General features: G+C 51.9%; 1 protein-coding gene across 1 annotated transcript in view; it reads left to right on the top strand.

Annotated features, from left to right (window-relative positions):
• Nucleotides 1-15,025, top strand: part of TTLL6 (tubulin tyrosine ligase like 6) — a 38,587-nt gene that overhangs the window by 12,766 nt on the left and 10,796 nt on the right. The window contains 6 exon segments of the mRNA XM_026513073.4: nt 179-264; nt 6,067-6,292; nt 7,546-7,721; nt 10,019-10,207; nt 11,065-11,239; nt 12,105-12,386. Coding sequence (XP_026368858.2) covers nt 179-264; nt 6,067-6,292; nt 7,546-7,721; nt 10,019-10,207; nt 11,065-11,239; nt 12,105-12,386 — 1,134 coding nt within the window.

Below are 15,025 nucleotides of genomic sequence, written 5' to 3'. Positions count from 1 at the left end.
TACCCCAGGCTGCAGGCTACTACTTTCCTGCCTCTGTTTTACCACTTTAAGTAAGCCCCAAGACTTTCCCTCTCTTTTCCATCCCTTGAAGCCCCAGGGGCCACACAGGAGGGCACAGAGAAGCAGCAGGAGGCCTGCCCTTCCTCCTGACCCCACAGACCTGTGTCTCTTTCCCCAGGATGATATCTGCATGCACCTGACTAATTATTCCATTAATAAGCACAGTTCCAATTTCATTCGAGATGCCCATGCCGGAAGCAAGAGGTAAGGAAGAAGCTGCTTGACTTCTCTCTTCTTGTCCTGCCAGGCTCCGAGCTCAGACCCTGCCCGTCCCCATCAGTGTTTCCATCTTGGGTCACATGGGCTCAGCAAATATTTCTTTGCCTCCTTATTCTCTGCCCTCTGGCTGTTAATCATTAAAAGAAGGCTACATCGTAAACCGAGGAGGTTGGGAGGAGGAGAGAGAAACATGAGCCATTTCCTTAGCAGGATACACACACACACACGCATACACACCAAAACACACGCTTTTATACACTGCGCCCTTCTGACGTTTCCAAACCAATAGATATTTATCGATTGCTAGTCAGCCAAGGGAGAAGGACATGACGGGCCGTTGTTCCTTTGGCCTATGGTTTCCTGGGATGTTGCTCCAACGGAGATTCTCAAATGATAGGTCACGATGCCTGGTGTGGCCTGGCTGCGGCTAGCCGGTTTTGAGATTCCCCAGAAGGGGGGAAATGGGAGGAAAGCGTGAGTGTTTCCCCAGTTATTACATTCATGTTATTGTCGGATCCTCTCTCATTTGAGTTTTAGGAAAAAGGGGGGAACTGGAGGAAGCGAACCCGGCCAAGCACGAGGGGAAGGGAAGGCAGTACTTACGAAGGCTCCCGTGCGGGAGGGCCCGAGCTGGGGGCTCCGGGCGCATTTTTTCCCCATTGCATCTTCTCCACGGTACGGCAGAGGCATTGCCATCTGCCCGCTGCAGGTGCAGAGCTGGGAGTTAGGTACCATCTCCGTTTTACAGACAAGGAAACTGAGTCTCTGAGAGGTTAAGCTGCCCAAGGTCACACGGCCGTAAATGCTAGAGCGGGATGAGAAGGTAGGTCTGTCGGATTGCAAGGCCTGCCCTGTCCCCTGCCCCGGGCTTCAAAGGACTGATAAACACACAGTCTGTTCAGCTTCAAAGCATCAGAGAGGCACGTGAAATTTCACAACTCCCCTGGTGGCAGAGTTCCAAAAAGCAAATGGAGAATCACTATGAAGCCTGCTTGAAGGGGAAGTCTCCCCTATTTCAGAGGGCGCCAACCCCGTCTTGCGCGAAGCTCTCCCAGCTCCTCGGCTCCCCCACCTCCCCGCCCTGGGCGGGGCGGAGAGCCAGAGCTCAGGGAGGCCTGGCTTCCAGGCCCAGCCCTGACTCTCTCCCGCTGAGTACACGTGGGCCAGTCTCTTTGTCTCTCTGAGCCCCCATTTCTTGGTGTGTAAGGTGAGGACAGCGAGACGCCCTGCTCTGCCCTCCCCAGCGTGCCCTGCCCACCCCCCAGGGTCGCTGTGAGGCTCAAATGACCCGTGATAGCCGCGGGGACACTGCTTGTGGTTACTGCGATTTTTCCTCAGTCAGAAGGCATGTAACCTAAGGGCCCCCATTTCCCTCCTTTTATGAGAAGACACCCCAACAACAGGCTTTGGACTCTCAGGCCATGACGGAGGGGGTGGTAGGGGTGCCAGGACTCAGGGGAGAGTGTGCAGGATTGTTCTGTCACCCTACACCCCCTTCCCTTCCTCCCCTTTTTCCTCACCTCTCTCTTCCTCCAGGTGAGGCCTCGCCCCTCTGCTCTGCTCCCCTAGCCTCTACCCTGCCCCCTCTCCCTGAGCTCCAGGCTCATCCCTCCTCAGTGCACCCTGACCTCTGTTGCCTCCAACTCAGCGTTTTCGCCCTTTTTGCTCCCACCTTGGCCTTCCAAACTGGCTCCCCTGCGCAGCTTCCTCTCCTCTGCCTCCTGACCTGCAGGATTAGAGAGTTTGGTGTCATCTCCGTTGTTGAGTCCTGAACCTTCCTCCTGCAGATGTCTCCGTGTCTCTTCCTTTCCACCAGATGCAGGCCTCGCTCCAGCCTCAGACCTGATGGCGGCTGGGCCTCCTTGCTCTTCTCCCTAAATCTAGGCTTCAACCTCTCTGTCCCTCCAAGTTCTCATCTCTAAAATGACAGTGACATACGATCCTGGCTGGCCAGCCTCAGATAGGCTGTTAAGGACCTCTTGAGATGACGCGTATGAATGGGCTTCAAAAGCCATAACCCCCATGCAGGGGGATGCTGAAACTATTCTGTATTCCGTATACGGTGGTCCCCCCTTATCCGCGGTTTCAGTTACCTGCAGTTAACTGAGGTCCGGTAGCGGATAATCCTCCTTCCGATGGACCATCAGAAGGTCAACAGTAGCCTAACGCTACGTCACTTGCCTACGTCACTTGCCTACGTCATTCACCTCATTTATCTCATCCGGTAGGCATCTCATCATCTCACATCATCATCATAAGAAGGGCGAGTACAGTCCTGGAGGATATTTTGAGGGCTAGAGAGAGAGACCACATTCACATCCTTTTTATTATGGTGTAATTGTTCTATTTTATTTTTAGCCATTATTGTGAATCTCTTACTGTGCCTAATTTATAAATTAACCTTCAATATAGACGTGTATGTAGAGGAAAAACCAGTACCTGTAGAGTTTGGTACTATCCATGGATGGGTTCAGGCATCCTCTGGGGGGTCTTGGAACATACCCCCTCCCGATAAGGGGGAGACTTCTCTACTCATTACTTCCACACCAGTGTGGCTCCCAGGTGCCTTGAGTGTCAAGTTCAAGCTCTTCTCAGTCTACTGTAATCTGACCAGACACCACTTTCCATTGTTATCCTACTACACGGGTAGTCAGCGTTCTATTTGTTGAGAACTTGCTAGATGCCAGGCACTGCTGTAAGAAATATGCACACCTCAGCCCATTTAATCCTCACAACAACCCTCTAAGTAAAAGTTATTATTATCAGCGTGATTTTGCGTATTAGGAAGCAAGTGTCAAAGGTTAAGTAGCTTGCCCAAGGTCACACAGCTAGGAGGTGATAGAACCCCAATGAAAACTCCCGAGTCTCTCCCTTCACCACTAGGCCACACTGTCTGTCTGTCCACTCTGTGGTGTTCCTCCAGGACACTCTGTGGCTCACATTCCATATATAGGCCTTGCTCCTTCCCGCTTCTCCATCTTTGCTCAGCTCCAACCGAAAACATGGCAGAACATCCTTGAAGGCCCTTCTGGCTCGCTAGGCTTCCATGTTGCCTGCTCTGATCTGGCTCTGGGTCCTGGTCCAGCCACGTCGCTGCTGTGCCGCCAGTCTTCCCTGTGAGCCTGTTTGCTCACTTAATCAGACGAGGGAATTGGGGTCCATCTCGGAGGACGAGGCTGTGGAATCTATGTCAAACCACCCACAGGAACCTTTCCATCTCTGGACTCCCACCACCCTCTGGTCAACATCAGCCATACCCCCTAACTGCTCTTGGCTTGGTGCACACGTTTGTCATGTCCTTAAGCTCCTTGAGGGTTAGAGTGGCGCCCTGGCCTTCTGGGAGCCTCCCAAGCGCCGGGCAGAGTCCTTCTTTCCTTCTGTCCCTCCCTTTTCCTTTCACCTTTCTTCTTCTTCCTCTTCTCCATCTTGTGAGGCGATCTGCTTCTCATACTGACTGCCTCACGGGCCCCCAGGTCCCCTGTCCCCCGCGGGAGGCCAACTGCATCCCCGGTCAACCCCCCACCAGCAGCCCACGCAGCAGGAACAGTGAAGGAGAAGACAGAACGCCTGGAAATCTGGCAGGGCTTGGGGGCAGAGGCCAGGTCCTCTGCATCCTTCCGGGCGCCTGGCACGTAGCCGATGTGTTCAATTGAACTGGCTCACCACTGGGCCTTATGAAATTATACAATAATGTATATTCATTATGATGTGCCTGAATCATCAGCAAGAGGTTATGCTATGATTCGCAGTGTCTGTTATAAAAGGCAGGAAGTGTATAATCTATTTTGGGAAAATTTATTTCACAATTAGGGAAATTAAATACTTTTTTTTTTGCGCTTGAATAAGTTGGCTTCAAGCGATCTGGAAAATTCATTTATGTGCCACACTTCATTGCCTGACGATGGCAGGTAGAGGCAGTGGGCCTCTGTGCTGAGTGGCCTTCGCTGATCTGTCTTTATATAAATGTATCCTGCGTTGTTTCGTATGTGTGTTGACCCCCCAAATGGTCCTTAGGCTTCCCATGACAGTGGGGGCAGTTTCTTGGGGTTCCCTCATTTCCCAAGCTTTGCATGTACAGCAGGCCCTTAGCAGCGTGCATGGGCTGGCCACCCCTGCTTCCTCCTTTCTGGCTCCACTGGCTGGGGTCCAGTGAGCTCTTGGAACTGCCTTGTGAGCCGTGTCTCTTGTCTTATTTTCCTCTTCACTCTTCACGCCCCTGCGTTCCTTCCTCTCACATTCCCACTTCCCATTTCAGCTCTGTGCTCATGCGTGTGCCTGTGAGTGGGTATGTCTGTGTCCCCACCATTGTCCCTCAGACCCGCCAATTTGCCTCCTCTCTGTACTACCCAGCTCAGAGCTGACCGGAGCCCCCCTTCAGATGTTTCCTCATGAACCGTAGACGTCGTCTGATCTCTGTAACAGGGTGACGAGCCATCTCAGTGTGCCTGTGACTGAGGGGTTTCCTAGGATGTGAGACGTCCAGCTTTTTTTTTTTTTTAAATATTCTTATTTTAAATTTTATTTTGTTGAAATTCAAGTAATTAACGTATAGTGTATCATTAGTTTCCGAGGTAGAGGTCAGTGATTCATGGGTTGCCTATAACACCCAGTGCTCATTATATCACGTGCCCTCCTTAATGCCCATCACCCAGTGACCCCATCCCCCACCCTGTCCCCTCCAGCAACCCTCAGTTTGTTTCCTAGAGTTAAGAGTCTCTTACGATTTGTCTCCCTCTCCGATTTCTTTTTTTTTTTTTTTTAAGATTTTATTTATTTATTTGACAGAGATAGAGACAGCCAGCGAGAGAGGGAACACAAGCAGGGGGAGTGGGAGAGGAAGAAGCAGGCTCATAGCAGAGGAGCCTGATGTGGGGCTCGATCCCATAACGCCGGGATCACGCCCTGAGCCGAAGGCAGACGCTTAACCGCTGTGCCACCCAGGCGCCCCTCCCTCTCTGATTTCATGTTATTTTATTTTTCCCTCCCTTCCCCTATGATCCTCTGTTTTGTTTCTTAAATTCCACATAGGAGTGAAATCAGATGATAATTGTCTTTCTCCGATTGACTTATTTTGCTTAGCATAATACCCTCTACTTCTATCCACATTGTTACAAATGGTAAGATTTCATTTTTTTTTTGATGGCTGAGTAATATTCTATTGTATATATATACCACATCTTCTTTATCTAAAATCAGGACCGTCCTGGTTTGCCTGGGACCGTGGGTAACTCTATCTGGGGAAATGCCCCAGGACTGCCTTTTCTCTGTAGATACTCCTTAAACGAAGTTTCTTAGGTCTTTAGTGGCCCCAGAATCTTGTCAGGTGGCTGGGGTGAGACCCAGGTATTCGTGTTCTTAAAAGGCTTCCTGTGTGTTTCTTATAAACACCAAAGGCTGAGAAACCATTTGCCATCAAAGCAAAACCATGAGGTAGGGTATTGGTTTTTTATATTTTTTATTCACCCACTAAACTTCCCCCCAGAATCCCCAGTCCCCGCCCCAGCCTCTCAGGTGTTTTCTGGGTCATAGCGACAGTGCCCAAGCCAGGTCTTATGTGTCATTATCTGCACCCACTTCCAGGCTCTGGAGGCTTGGGGACTGTGGCCCTGGGGCTCCTGCAGGTTCTCCTGAGCTGACACAGCCCTGTTGTCACCCTGGGTCCTGGGTGTCTGTTCCCATTACCTCTAGGGACTTAACTCCTCCAGAAGTTGCTGGTTTCCAGCATGACATGGCCTCAGATGACCAGAGGCGGGCTGCCTTGCCTCACGGTCTGTGGTTTCCTTCCAGAAAGCTCTCCACCTTCAGTGTGTACATGGAGAACCGTGGCTACAACATGGAGCAGATCTGGAGAGATATCGAGGATGTCATCATCAAGACGATCATCTCCGCCCACCCCATCATCAAGCATAACTACCACACCTGTTTCCCCAGCCACACACTGAACAGCGCCTGCTTTGAAATCCTGGGCTTTGACATTTTGTTGGACCACAAACTCAAGCCCTGGCTGCTGGAGGTAAGGGCTTGGGGCGAGGGGTGAAAACTGGCTGCTGTTCCTGGGGTCGGCTGGGGTCAGCCTTATCCCTTCCTCCCTGGCTCAGCCAGATCATTTTAAACAACTTCCGGGCCAGGCCCGTTCCTCCGGCCGCTGCTGGCTGCCTGGGGCTCCTCCCTTAGCTGACGAGTGGCCACCAGAGGGGGGTAGATGGCCGGGAATTAGAGAGCTCCTTGTGTCTTCCTGAGGTCCCCCCAGACCTGGAAACTTGGATCTGAGGCACAGAAAGACTCTAAAGACAACTTGAATTTTGTAACAGAATCGTCTCCCAGAAAGGGGGGGTGTTCTTTATCAAAACGGGGGGATGCTGTTCAAGATCAGACAGGAGCTGCCAGGCCTGGCTCTCAGGGGCTTGGGCCACTCAGCTCCAGGCATCTGTGGCCAAGGGAATGGGTGGGGAGCCCCTCAGTGAGTTTCCTGCCTCCCCCAGACCCACGGCAGGGTGGATGGAGGAGGAGGAAAAGCATCTGGGTGGCTGTCCCTCTTTCCCATTAGACTGGAGCTGAGCAGCCCTCAAGGGGCCCTGCAGTCTGCATTACAGGAGGTGCAGTTGGGGGAGCGAGGTGCCAAGTCAGAGGTCCTAGGATGGTTGGCACAGAGTCAGGGTCATGGGTCCCATTCCTGGGGCCTTGCCTTTCCGCCATGCCCGGCCCTTGTTCCCAAGAGAATGTGGCTGTTTGGAGCTCTTACACAGAGAGCGGAACTGGCCACCAGGCACAGGCCTGCAGAAACTGCTAGAAATCTTCAAATGGTACATAGTGCGTCTAAATAATACGGACTTTACTGTGAGCAGGAATGAGGCCTCTCCCTCCTCCCACCTGCCTCCCCCTCAATCCTGGTGAGGGTCCCGAAGGCATCACTCCGGTTCCTGGCCCGCCTCCCAGCCTGGCCCTTTGGACTGCCCCTTCCCTCTGCTCCAGGGCATGCTATGTGCGCAGGAGAGCACACCCACCAGGTAGAGGGAAACCAGAGATGGGGCGCCCCTGATGCCTCTCAAGAGGAAAGGACTGAAATGCAAACTGGTTAAACGAGAGGACGTTCTGCTTCCTCCTCTCCTCACTGTGACTCTGATGCCGACTCCCTCTCCCTGTCTCTCTCCCCCCCATCTGGTAGCCAGGAGCCCACGCTGGGCTTAGGTAGCTCCCTGGAGGTGGCGTTTGGGCCTTGCCCCCTGCTTCCACTCCGGATAGCCGAGCCCCCCGCTGCCCTCACAGGTCAACCACTCTCCGAGCTTCTCCACCGACTCCTGGCTGGATAAAGAGGTGAAAGACAGTCTGCTATATGACACCTTGGTTCTGATCAACCTGGGAAGCTGTGACAAAAAGAAAGTCTTGGAGGAGGAGAGACAACGGGGGCGATTCCGGCAGCAATGTCGTTCTCGGGAGACCAGGTACAGAGGTGCCCCTGCACCCTGGGGACCCCATCCTTTATGACTTCCCTGCTCCCAGTAAGACTGGCCTGTCCTGGTCCTTGACAACCTACTAGTTATGTGGCCTTTATGTTTCTTCTCTGAGCCTCAGTGTTCTTTCTGTGAAATGGAGCCAGTGATCTATAAGGTGGGATTAAATGAGATGATGTGTAATAAAAGGTTCATCATAGTGCCCGGCACTACCGTGTGTTAGAGGTGGTGAAAGTCTTGCCTGGTGGGAGACGGCAAAATGAGTGAAGGGGGTTAAGAGGTACAAACTTCCACGGGCGCCCGGCTGGCTCAGTCGGTTGGGCGACTGCCTTCGGCTCAGGTCATGATCCTGGAGTTCCCGGATCAAGTCCAGCATCAGGCTCCCTGCTCAATGGGGAGTCGGCTTCTCCCTCTGACCCTCCCCCACCCCATGCTCTCTCTGTCTCACTCTCTCTCAAATAAATAAATAAAATTAAAAAAACAAAAAGAGGCACAAACTTCCAGTGCTAAAATAAATAAGTCATGGAGAGGTAACGGAGAACATGGTGACTCTAGTTAGTAAGGCTGTATTACATATTTGAAAGTTGCTAAGATCTTCAAAGTTCTTACTGTGGTGATCATTTCACAATTCATACAAATAGCGAATCGCGTTTGCGCACCTGAGAAACTAACAATATTCTATGTCTATTATACTTCAATTAAAAAAAGTCATTACATTTTTGGGGTGCCTGGGATGGCTCAGTCGCTAAGCGTCTGCCTTCGGCTCAGGTCATGATCCCAGGGTCCTGGAACTGAGCCCCACATCGGGCTCCCTGCTCAGCAGGGAGCCTGTTTCTCCCTCTCCTGCTCCCCCTGCTTGTGTTCCCTCTCTCGCTGTTTCTTTCTCTGTCAAATAAATAAATCCTAAAAAACAAAACAAAACAAAAAAGACATTACATTTTAAAAAAAGGATCTTGCTTGGAGTTGGTGGGGAGCGGAGTCGATTCTAACAAATAATAATCCTATTTGGAAAATTGGTTTATATTTGCAGAATGTGGCCGTTTGTACAGTTTTACTGCGAGCCTTCTTTTTGGTACATAAAAATAGGAGATTAAGTTATGGACAGAACTATATCTCATGGATAGGAGTTCACTAACATAACATGAAGATTCAGGGATTACCAATCAAAAAATAAAACCGTTGCTTTACTTTTACAGAAAGACACATTTGTCTGACCTACCCCCTGTCACTGGGTTGGCGGGAGCGAGAGTCCCGGGAGCGAGGGTCCCCTGCTCCCTGCCTGGCGGTATTTCCCTGTAAACAGGGGCCTTCGTTCTGCCGAGCGATGCTAGTGTCTGAAGACTCCAAACCCGGCGGAGATGCCTTTGTTGCTTTTCAGATCCTATGGCGGCCGCCGTGCCCCCATGAGCAGAGCCCGCTGATACTTGGGGACGGGGCTTTGGAAACGGGGGCAATAGCATCTATGTTCGGGGGGCACTGTGTTTCTCAGAGCGTGTTCATCTGTGCCCTGTCTTCCCTCTGAGGGGGGTGGTGGGTAGGTAGCTGGGGGTGTTGTATGGTCCTGTCGTTGGAGCTAAGGAGACCAGGCTTCTGGAAGGGGAACTGACTTCTGTGCAGTGTCCCCTCTCTGGGAAGTGGCAGGCCTGGGGCCGGAGCACAGTGAGCATGCTGCTTGGGATTCCGGAATGCCAGCTCTCTCCCCACTTCTCAAGGAGGACGCAGCAGCCGCTAGGGAGGAGCTGAGGCCCTCCCCTGGATCAGTCTCTTGGTCGTGACTTGGCCCCGGGCAGCTCAGTGCTCTCGGTTTGCCTGCTGTAAAAGGGGCTTATCATTCCTCCCTCCCTGACCTCCACCTCCCCGAGGGACTGTGAGGGAGAATGAGATCATCACAGCTCATAAAAGCTCATCCTAGAAACCCTCAAATTTAGCCAAACGCAAGCTGCTGTTCTCCAGAGGAGGGTTATAGGGGCTGCAAACGGGGAGGTGGCGACAGTCTGCCTCCTCAGAGCTGAGCCAAGGGGAAATGGGTGTTTGTATGAGGAGAGAGTCTGGTGAGCTGTCAGAAAGACTGTTCTGACCAACTTTCCGCGCATTATGACACTGGCCATCCCAAGGGGGCTAGAATCTCCTTTCAGGGAAACGTTCACACGTTTATTTAGCAAATATGGGTTGACCATTGCTGTGTGCGAGGCCTTGGCCTGGCCCCACGTCACATCCAGCTTGGCCCGTCCCTTCCAAGCCTTGTCCCAAGAAAATCTACGGCAGCCCTGTGTTCTGTTCCCCCACAGGATGGAGGAGGCCAAGGGTTTCCAGGCCGTGCGGTTGGAGAAAACTGAGAAGTACGAGAAGGAGAACCGTGGGGGGTTCCGCCTGATTTATCCTACTCTGAATTCGGAGAAGTATGAGAAGTTTTTCCAGGACAACAACTCCCTCTTCCAGAATACTGTTGCCTCCAGGGCTCGGGAGGTGTATGCCCGGTAGGAAGGCTCCAGGCGAGGTGGGTGGGTGCTGGGATGGGTTGGGTCATACTTGACCTTCTGGGTGACCAGCCTGGGATGGTGAGGAGGGTCTTTGAGATTCAGTCCCCGACCTAGAAGTTGCCAGGGGGAACATTTGCTTTAGTCTCACAAGGACCAGGAATCATAATATTCCTTTGTATGGGGTAGTTAAGTAGATATGAAGCTGTTTCTAGAAACTTGCCCCTGAGACAGGCCAGAATTCCCAGTCCCTGGCAGCTAGCTCCCTCCTGGATTCACCTAAACATGAAATCTAAGAGGTGGAAGGGACTCACCTCCCCAGTCCAGTCCCTACCCATCACCTCATTTTATGGACGGGGACGTCAGAGCACAGAGGGGGTCATATAACAGGCAATGAGAAAGGGGAATTGGGATCCCCGTCTCCTGACCCATGTGACTGTATTATTCTCACTCCATCATTGGCCAGAGAGGCCCAGGATATAAAGTGGTCCAATACAGAGGCCCCTCAGTTTGGCCGCCTACCCAGACCCTCTTCCCAGCACCTGCCACATGTGGGATTTGGCCTGCTGGGAAGTGCGGAGAGAGAGAAGGTGGCGGAGCTGGGTAGAGCTGCTGACTTTGCATCCCTCCTTAGATGCTATTCCCCAGGCTGGAATAGTACGGTGGGAGGCATGGGTGTCCCCTCCGTCTCCTGCTCTGGGCCCTGCAATCATTTGTGCAGACTGGACACGTGGGGAGGGGGAGGATGCGTGGAGTACTGCACGCTTCGCCAAGCATCATCCAGCCCCTCAGGGGGAGCACCCACATTTGCAGCCCATCCTCTAACCTCCATGACCCTCCTCGTTCCTCCTGGACAGGCAGCTGATCCAGGACCTGAGGCTGAAACAGGAGAAAAAGTCCTTGCCAACAAAGGAGAAGAAGGTCGAGATGCAGGGGGAGTCGGCAGGCGAGCAAGGGAGGGGCAAGAGCACGAAGAACTGCCGACAGAAACCACAGCAGAAATACCAGGCCGCCGCCCTCGCCTCCAAACAAGTAAACCCGGCTGGGAGGGGAGTGTGTGCGCCCTGCACCCTTCCCCGGCTGGGGCCGCCCCGTGGGCCAGTGCTCAGGAGACCACTGCTCAGAGCCCTGACGCATTGAACGAATGGGGCTGACAGAGGGGTGGGCTGCAGGAGGGGGCTCCTGGAAGTCACGAGGAGCCTGGCATCCTTCAGAGGACCCTCACTGGTCTGTCCTTCTTGCCACCTCCGCGGGAGGAAAAGCAGCGGGGAGTCTGAGCACGATCCCCGTGTAGGGAGCGGGCGCCAGGACTGTTTATACTCATGGGTCCCAACCCCAGTTTGGGTTGGAATGCTCCCCTCCAGCAGGCCAGGGGCGCAGCTGAGAGAGGGGGCCGCAGAGAAGGGCTTCAGGGAGGCAGGACCCTCCTCATTATGTGGGGTGACGGACCACAGCTGGGTCCTTCCAGCCTGCTTTCTTCTCAAAGTGTGGACCAGCCCAGGACGGGGGGGCCAGCTGTCCCGTTGTCCTACAATCCGAATCTTGGGATTGCCCCTCTCTGCTTCACTGTCTCTTCCGGCTCAGTGGAAAGACTCAGTTGGGTTTTTGGTCCATTCCCTTTTTCTCGAACCCTCACCTGAAGGGACAGGATGAAAGCAGGATATTTTTGTTTTTTTGTATTTTATCACTTTGCTAAGGTCACAGGCCTTTGAAGAAACTGATAAAAACTATGGTATCCCTTGCCATAAAGTATACAATGATACAGTTTTAAACCTGCAGTTTTAAGTGGCTCAAAGACCCCGTGAAACCGTCCATGAGCCCTCTAGGAGGTGCTGGTGAATCTGGAAGTGGACAGAGCTGGGTTCCCACAGGCTGTGTTTGGTTTCCTCCTTCCCAGCATCTCCAGCCAATGGCGTTAGTGTCCTGGACGCCTGACTTACTCTTGGGTGTCAGAGATGCAAAGACGAATGAGACCGACAGCAGCCTCGACCAGGAGACCCCCACGAAGGAGGCCAGCCCTCCTCCCTGCAAGCCTATATCCGCAAGGCGGTACACCTCCGTACCTGATCTGAGGCACTCGAACCTTCTCTGCTACCCCGGGCTGGAGCTCAGTCACCCCATCTCCAGAATCAAGGAGGTCAAGTCGGCCTCTGCAGTGAACATATTCACCAGCACCAGGGTGAGTAGAGCGGTCTGCCTCCCTAAAGGGCTCAGCTCAGGGGGCAGTGAAGGAGTCTTGCTTTCTGGTTCCTTCTATCCTCCTGACTTGCTGCCTCCCTTTGAGTAAGCCACTTAAGCCTCGATGTCCCCACCTGGGAAGCCCAAGTTGTGCAATAGCATACATGCTAGGAGAACGGACGCGTACTTTTAGGACTTTTCCAACGGCCGTCTTCGGCACCCCATCTTTAGGGGTATTCCCACCTGCTGTGTTAGCTTCTCGTGGCTGCTGGAGCAAATCACCACGGCCTTGGGGGCTTAAAACACAAATGCATTCTTTCCAAGTTCTGGAGGCTACAAGTCTGAAACCAAGGTGTTGGCAGGGCCATGCCCCATCTGGAGGTTCTAGAAGGAGGATCCTTCCTTGCTTCTTGCTACATTCTGGTGGGTGCCAACAATCCTTGGAGCTCCTTGGCTTGTGGCAGTGGGACTCCAGCCTCTGCCTCTGTCGTCACACAGACTCCCGCCTTGAGTTTCTCCTCTGTAGATCTTCACGTGGCCTTCATATAAGGACACCAGTCGTTGAACTTAGGGCTCACCCGGATCCAGTATGACCTCACTTGAACTTGGCTCATGATATTTGCAAAGACCCTATTTCCGGGGACGCCTGGGTGGCTCAGTTGTTAAGCGTCTGCCTTCGGCTCAGGTCATGATCCCAGGGTCCTGGGATCAAGCCCCACATTGGGGTCCCTACTCAGTGGGAAGCCTGCTTCTTCCTCTCCCACTCCCCCTGCTTCTGTTCCCTCCCTCGCTGTGTCTCTCTCTGTCAAATAAATAAATAAATAATCTTAAAAAAAAAAAGACCCTATTTTCGAATAAGGTCACATCCTGAGCTTTGAGGCACTGTTGAAACCCAGCTCATCCCTTAAACAGTGTTTCTCAGACTCCCTTTGTGTATGGACACCTGTTCAAGGGAAGCAAACTTTTTCAGATCCCCGTTGTAGCCCTCCATAACTTTTATAGATACATACAAGCATAAAACCAGATATATAGTATCTTTATGGTTATAACTCTTATACAACTATGAAACCAAAACAAACATCACCAATACAATTCACTGAAAAATATTAATAGAATGTGACAGTTGATTTTTTATTTTTGCGGACACTAAGGTGCCACATGAATGTGGTACTGATGGTTCTAGAGCGGGTCATTTCGTGTTTCCTGTAGTCAGGCTCACCAAAGTCTATGTGATGACTGTATTGTAAGTACTGGAAAATCTTTGGCATTGTTGGGCCTTCGCCAGGTCCAAGTGCAGCATGGAGGAGTGTGATGCTTTTCAAGTTTCTAACCATAGCCCACAGTAGAAATCTGTTTTATTTCATCCATCCATACACACACCCTGGAAAAAAAGTTTCTAAAACAATGACTAGCTGTACTATATATGGTGACTCCTTTGGTATTTTTTTATTCTGTTCGGATCTATTCTTTCAAAAATACCAGTTCCTGGGGCGCCTGGGTGGCTCAGTTGGCTAAGCGTCTGCCTTCGGCTCCGGTCATGATCTTCAGGTCCTGGGATCGAGCCCCCATGTCAGGCTCCCAGCTCAGCAGGGAGTCTGCTTCTCCCTCTCCCCCTGCTTCTGCTCTCTCTCTCTGTCACTCAAATGAATAAATAAAATCTTTAAAAAATAAACAAATAAATAAAATTACCAGTTACAACCCAGTAAATGAATTTCACGACTTATTTAAAGGTCTACAACCAGAGATCGAGAAACACCTTTAAGGGAGCAGGCTTTGGAGCTTCATGACGTTGAATGTCACAGATACGACACCAAAAGCAGGGCCATCTGGCTGGTTCAGTTGGAAGAGTGTGTGGCTCTTGATTTCGGGGTCATGAGTTCAAGCCCCATGTTGCATGTAGAGATTACATAAATAAATAAATAAATAGCAAAAATAGATTAAGTGGGAAGATATCAAACTTGACCAATCAACAGAGTGAAAAGGCAACCTGTGAAATGGGAGAAAATATTTTCAAACTCTGTATCTGATAAGGGGTTCATATCCAGAGTATATAAAGGACTCTTATAACTCACACCCAAGGTAACCTGATTTTAAAATGGGCAAAGGACTTATGGGTGGCCTAGTTGGTTGTGTGCCTGACTCTTGGTTTTGGCTTAGGCTGGGCTCTTGGGGTTGTGGGGTCAAGTCCCCGTTGGGCTCTGTGCTCAGTGTGGTGTCTGCTTGAGATTCTTTCCCTTTCTCCCTCTGCCTGTCCCCCTACTCTTTCTCAAATAAATCAATCAATCTTTAAAAAAAACGAGGGGAACCTGGGGGGCCCAGTCGGTTAAGCATCCAGCTCTTGGTTTCAGCTCAGGTCATGATCTCATGGGTGTGGGATCGAGCCCCATGTCAGGCTCCCTACTCAGCGGGGGGTCTTCTAGGAGGTCTGTCCCACAACATGCATATTGTTAACGCTACTTACTGTAGACTTAAAAATGGTTAAGGTAGGGGCGCCTGGGTGGCACAGCGGTTAAGCGTCTGCCTTCGGCTCAGGGCGTGATCCCGGCGTTATGGGATCGAGCCTCACATCAGGCTCTTCCGCTATGAGCCTGCTTCTTCCTCTCCCACTCCCCCTGCTTGTGTTCCCTCTCTCGCTGGCTG

The sequence above is a fragment of the Ursus arctos genome, unplaced genomic scaffold (genome assembly GCF_023065955.2).
Source record: "Ursus arctos isolate Adak ecotype North America unplaced genomic scaffold, UrsArc2.0 scaffold_24, whole genome shotgun sequence".
Lineage (NCBI taxonomy): Eukaryota > Metazoa > Chordata > Mammalia > Carnivora > Ursidae > Ursus > Ursus arctos.
Note: the sequence above shows the minus strand (reverse complement) of the source record. Positions and strands in the feature narration are given on the sequence as shown.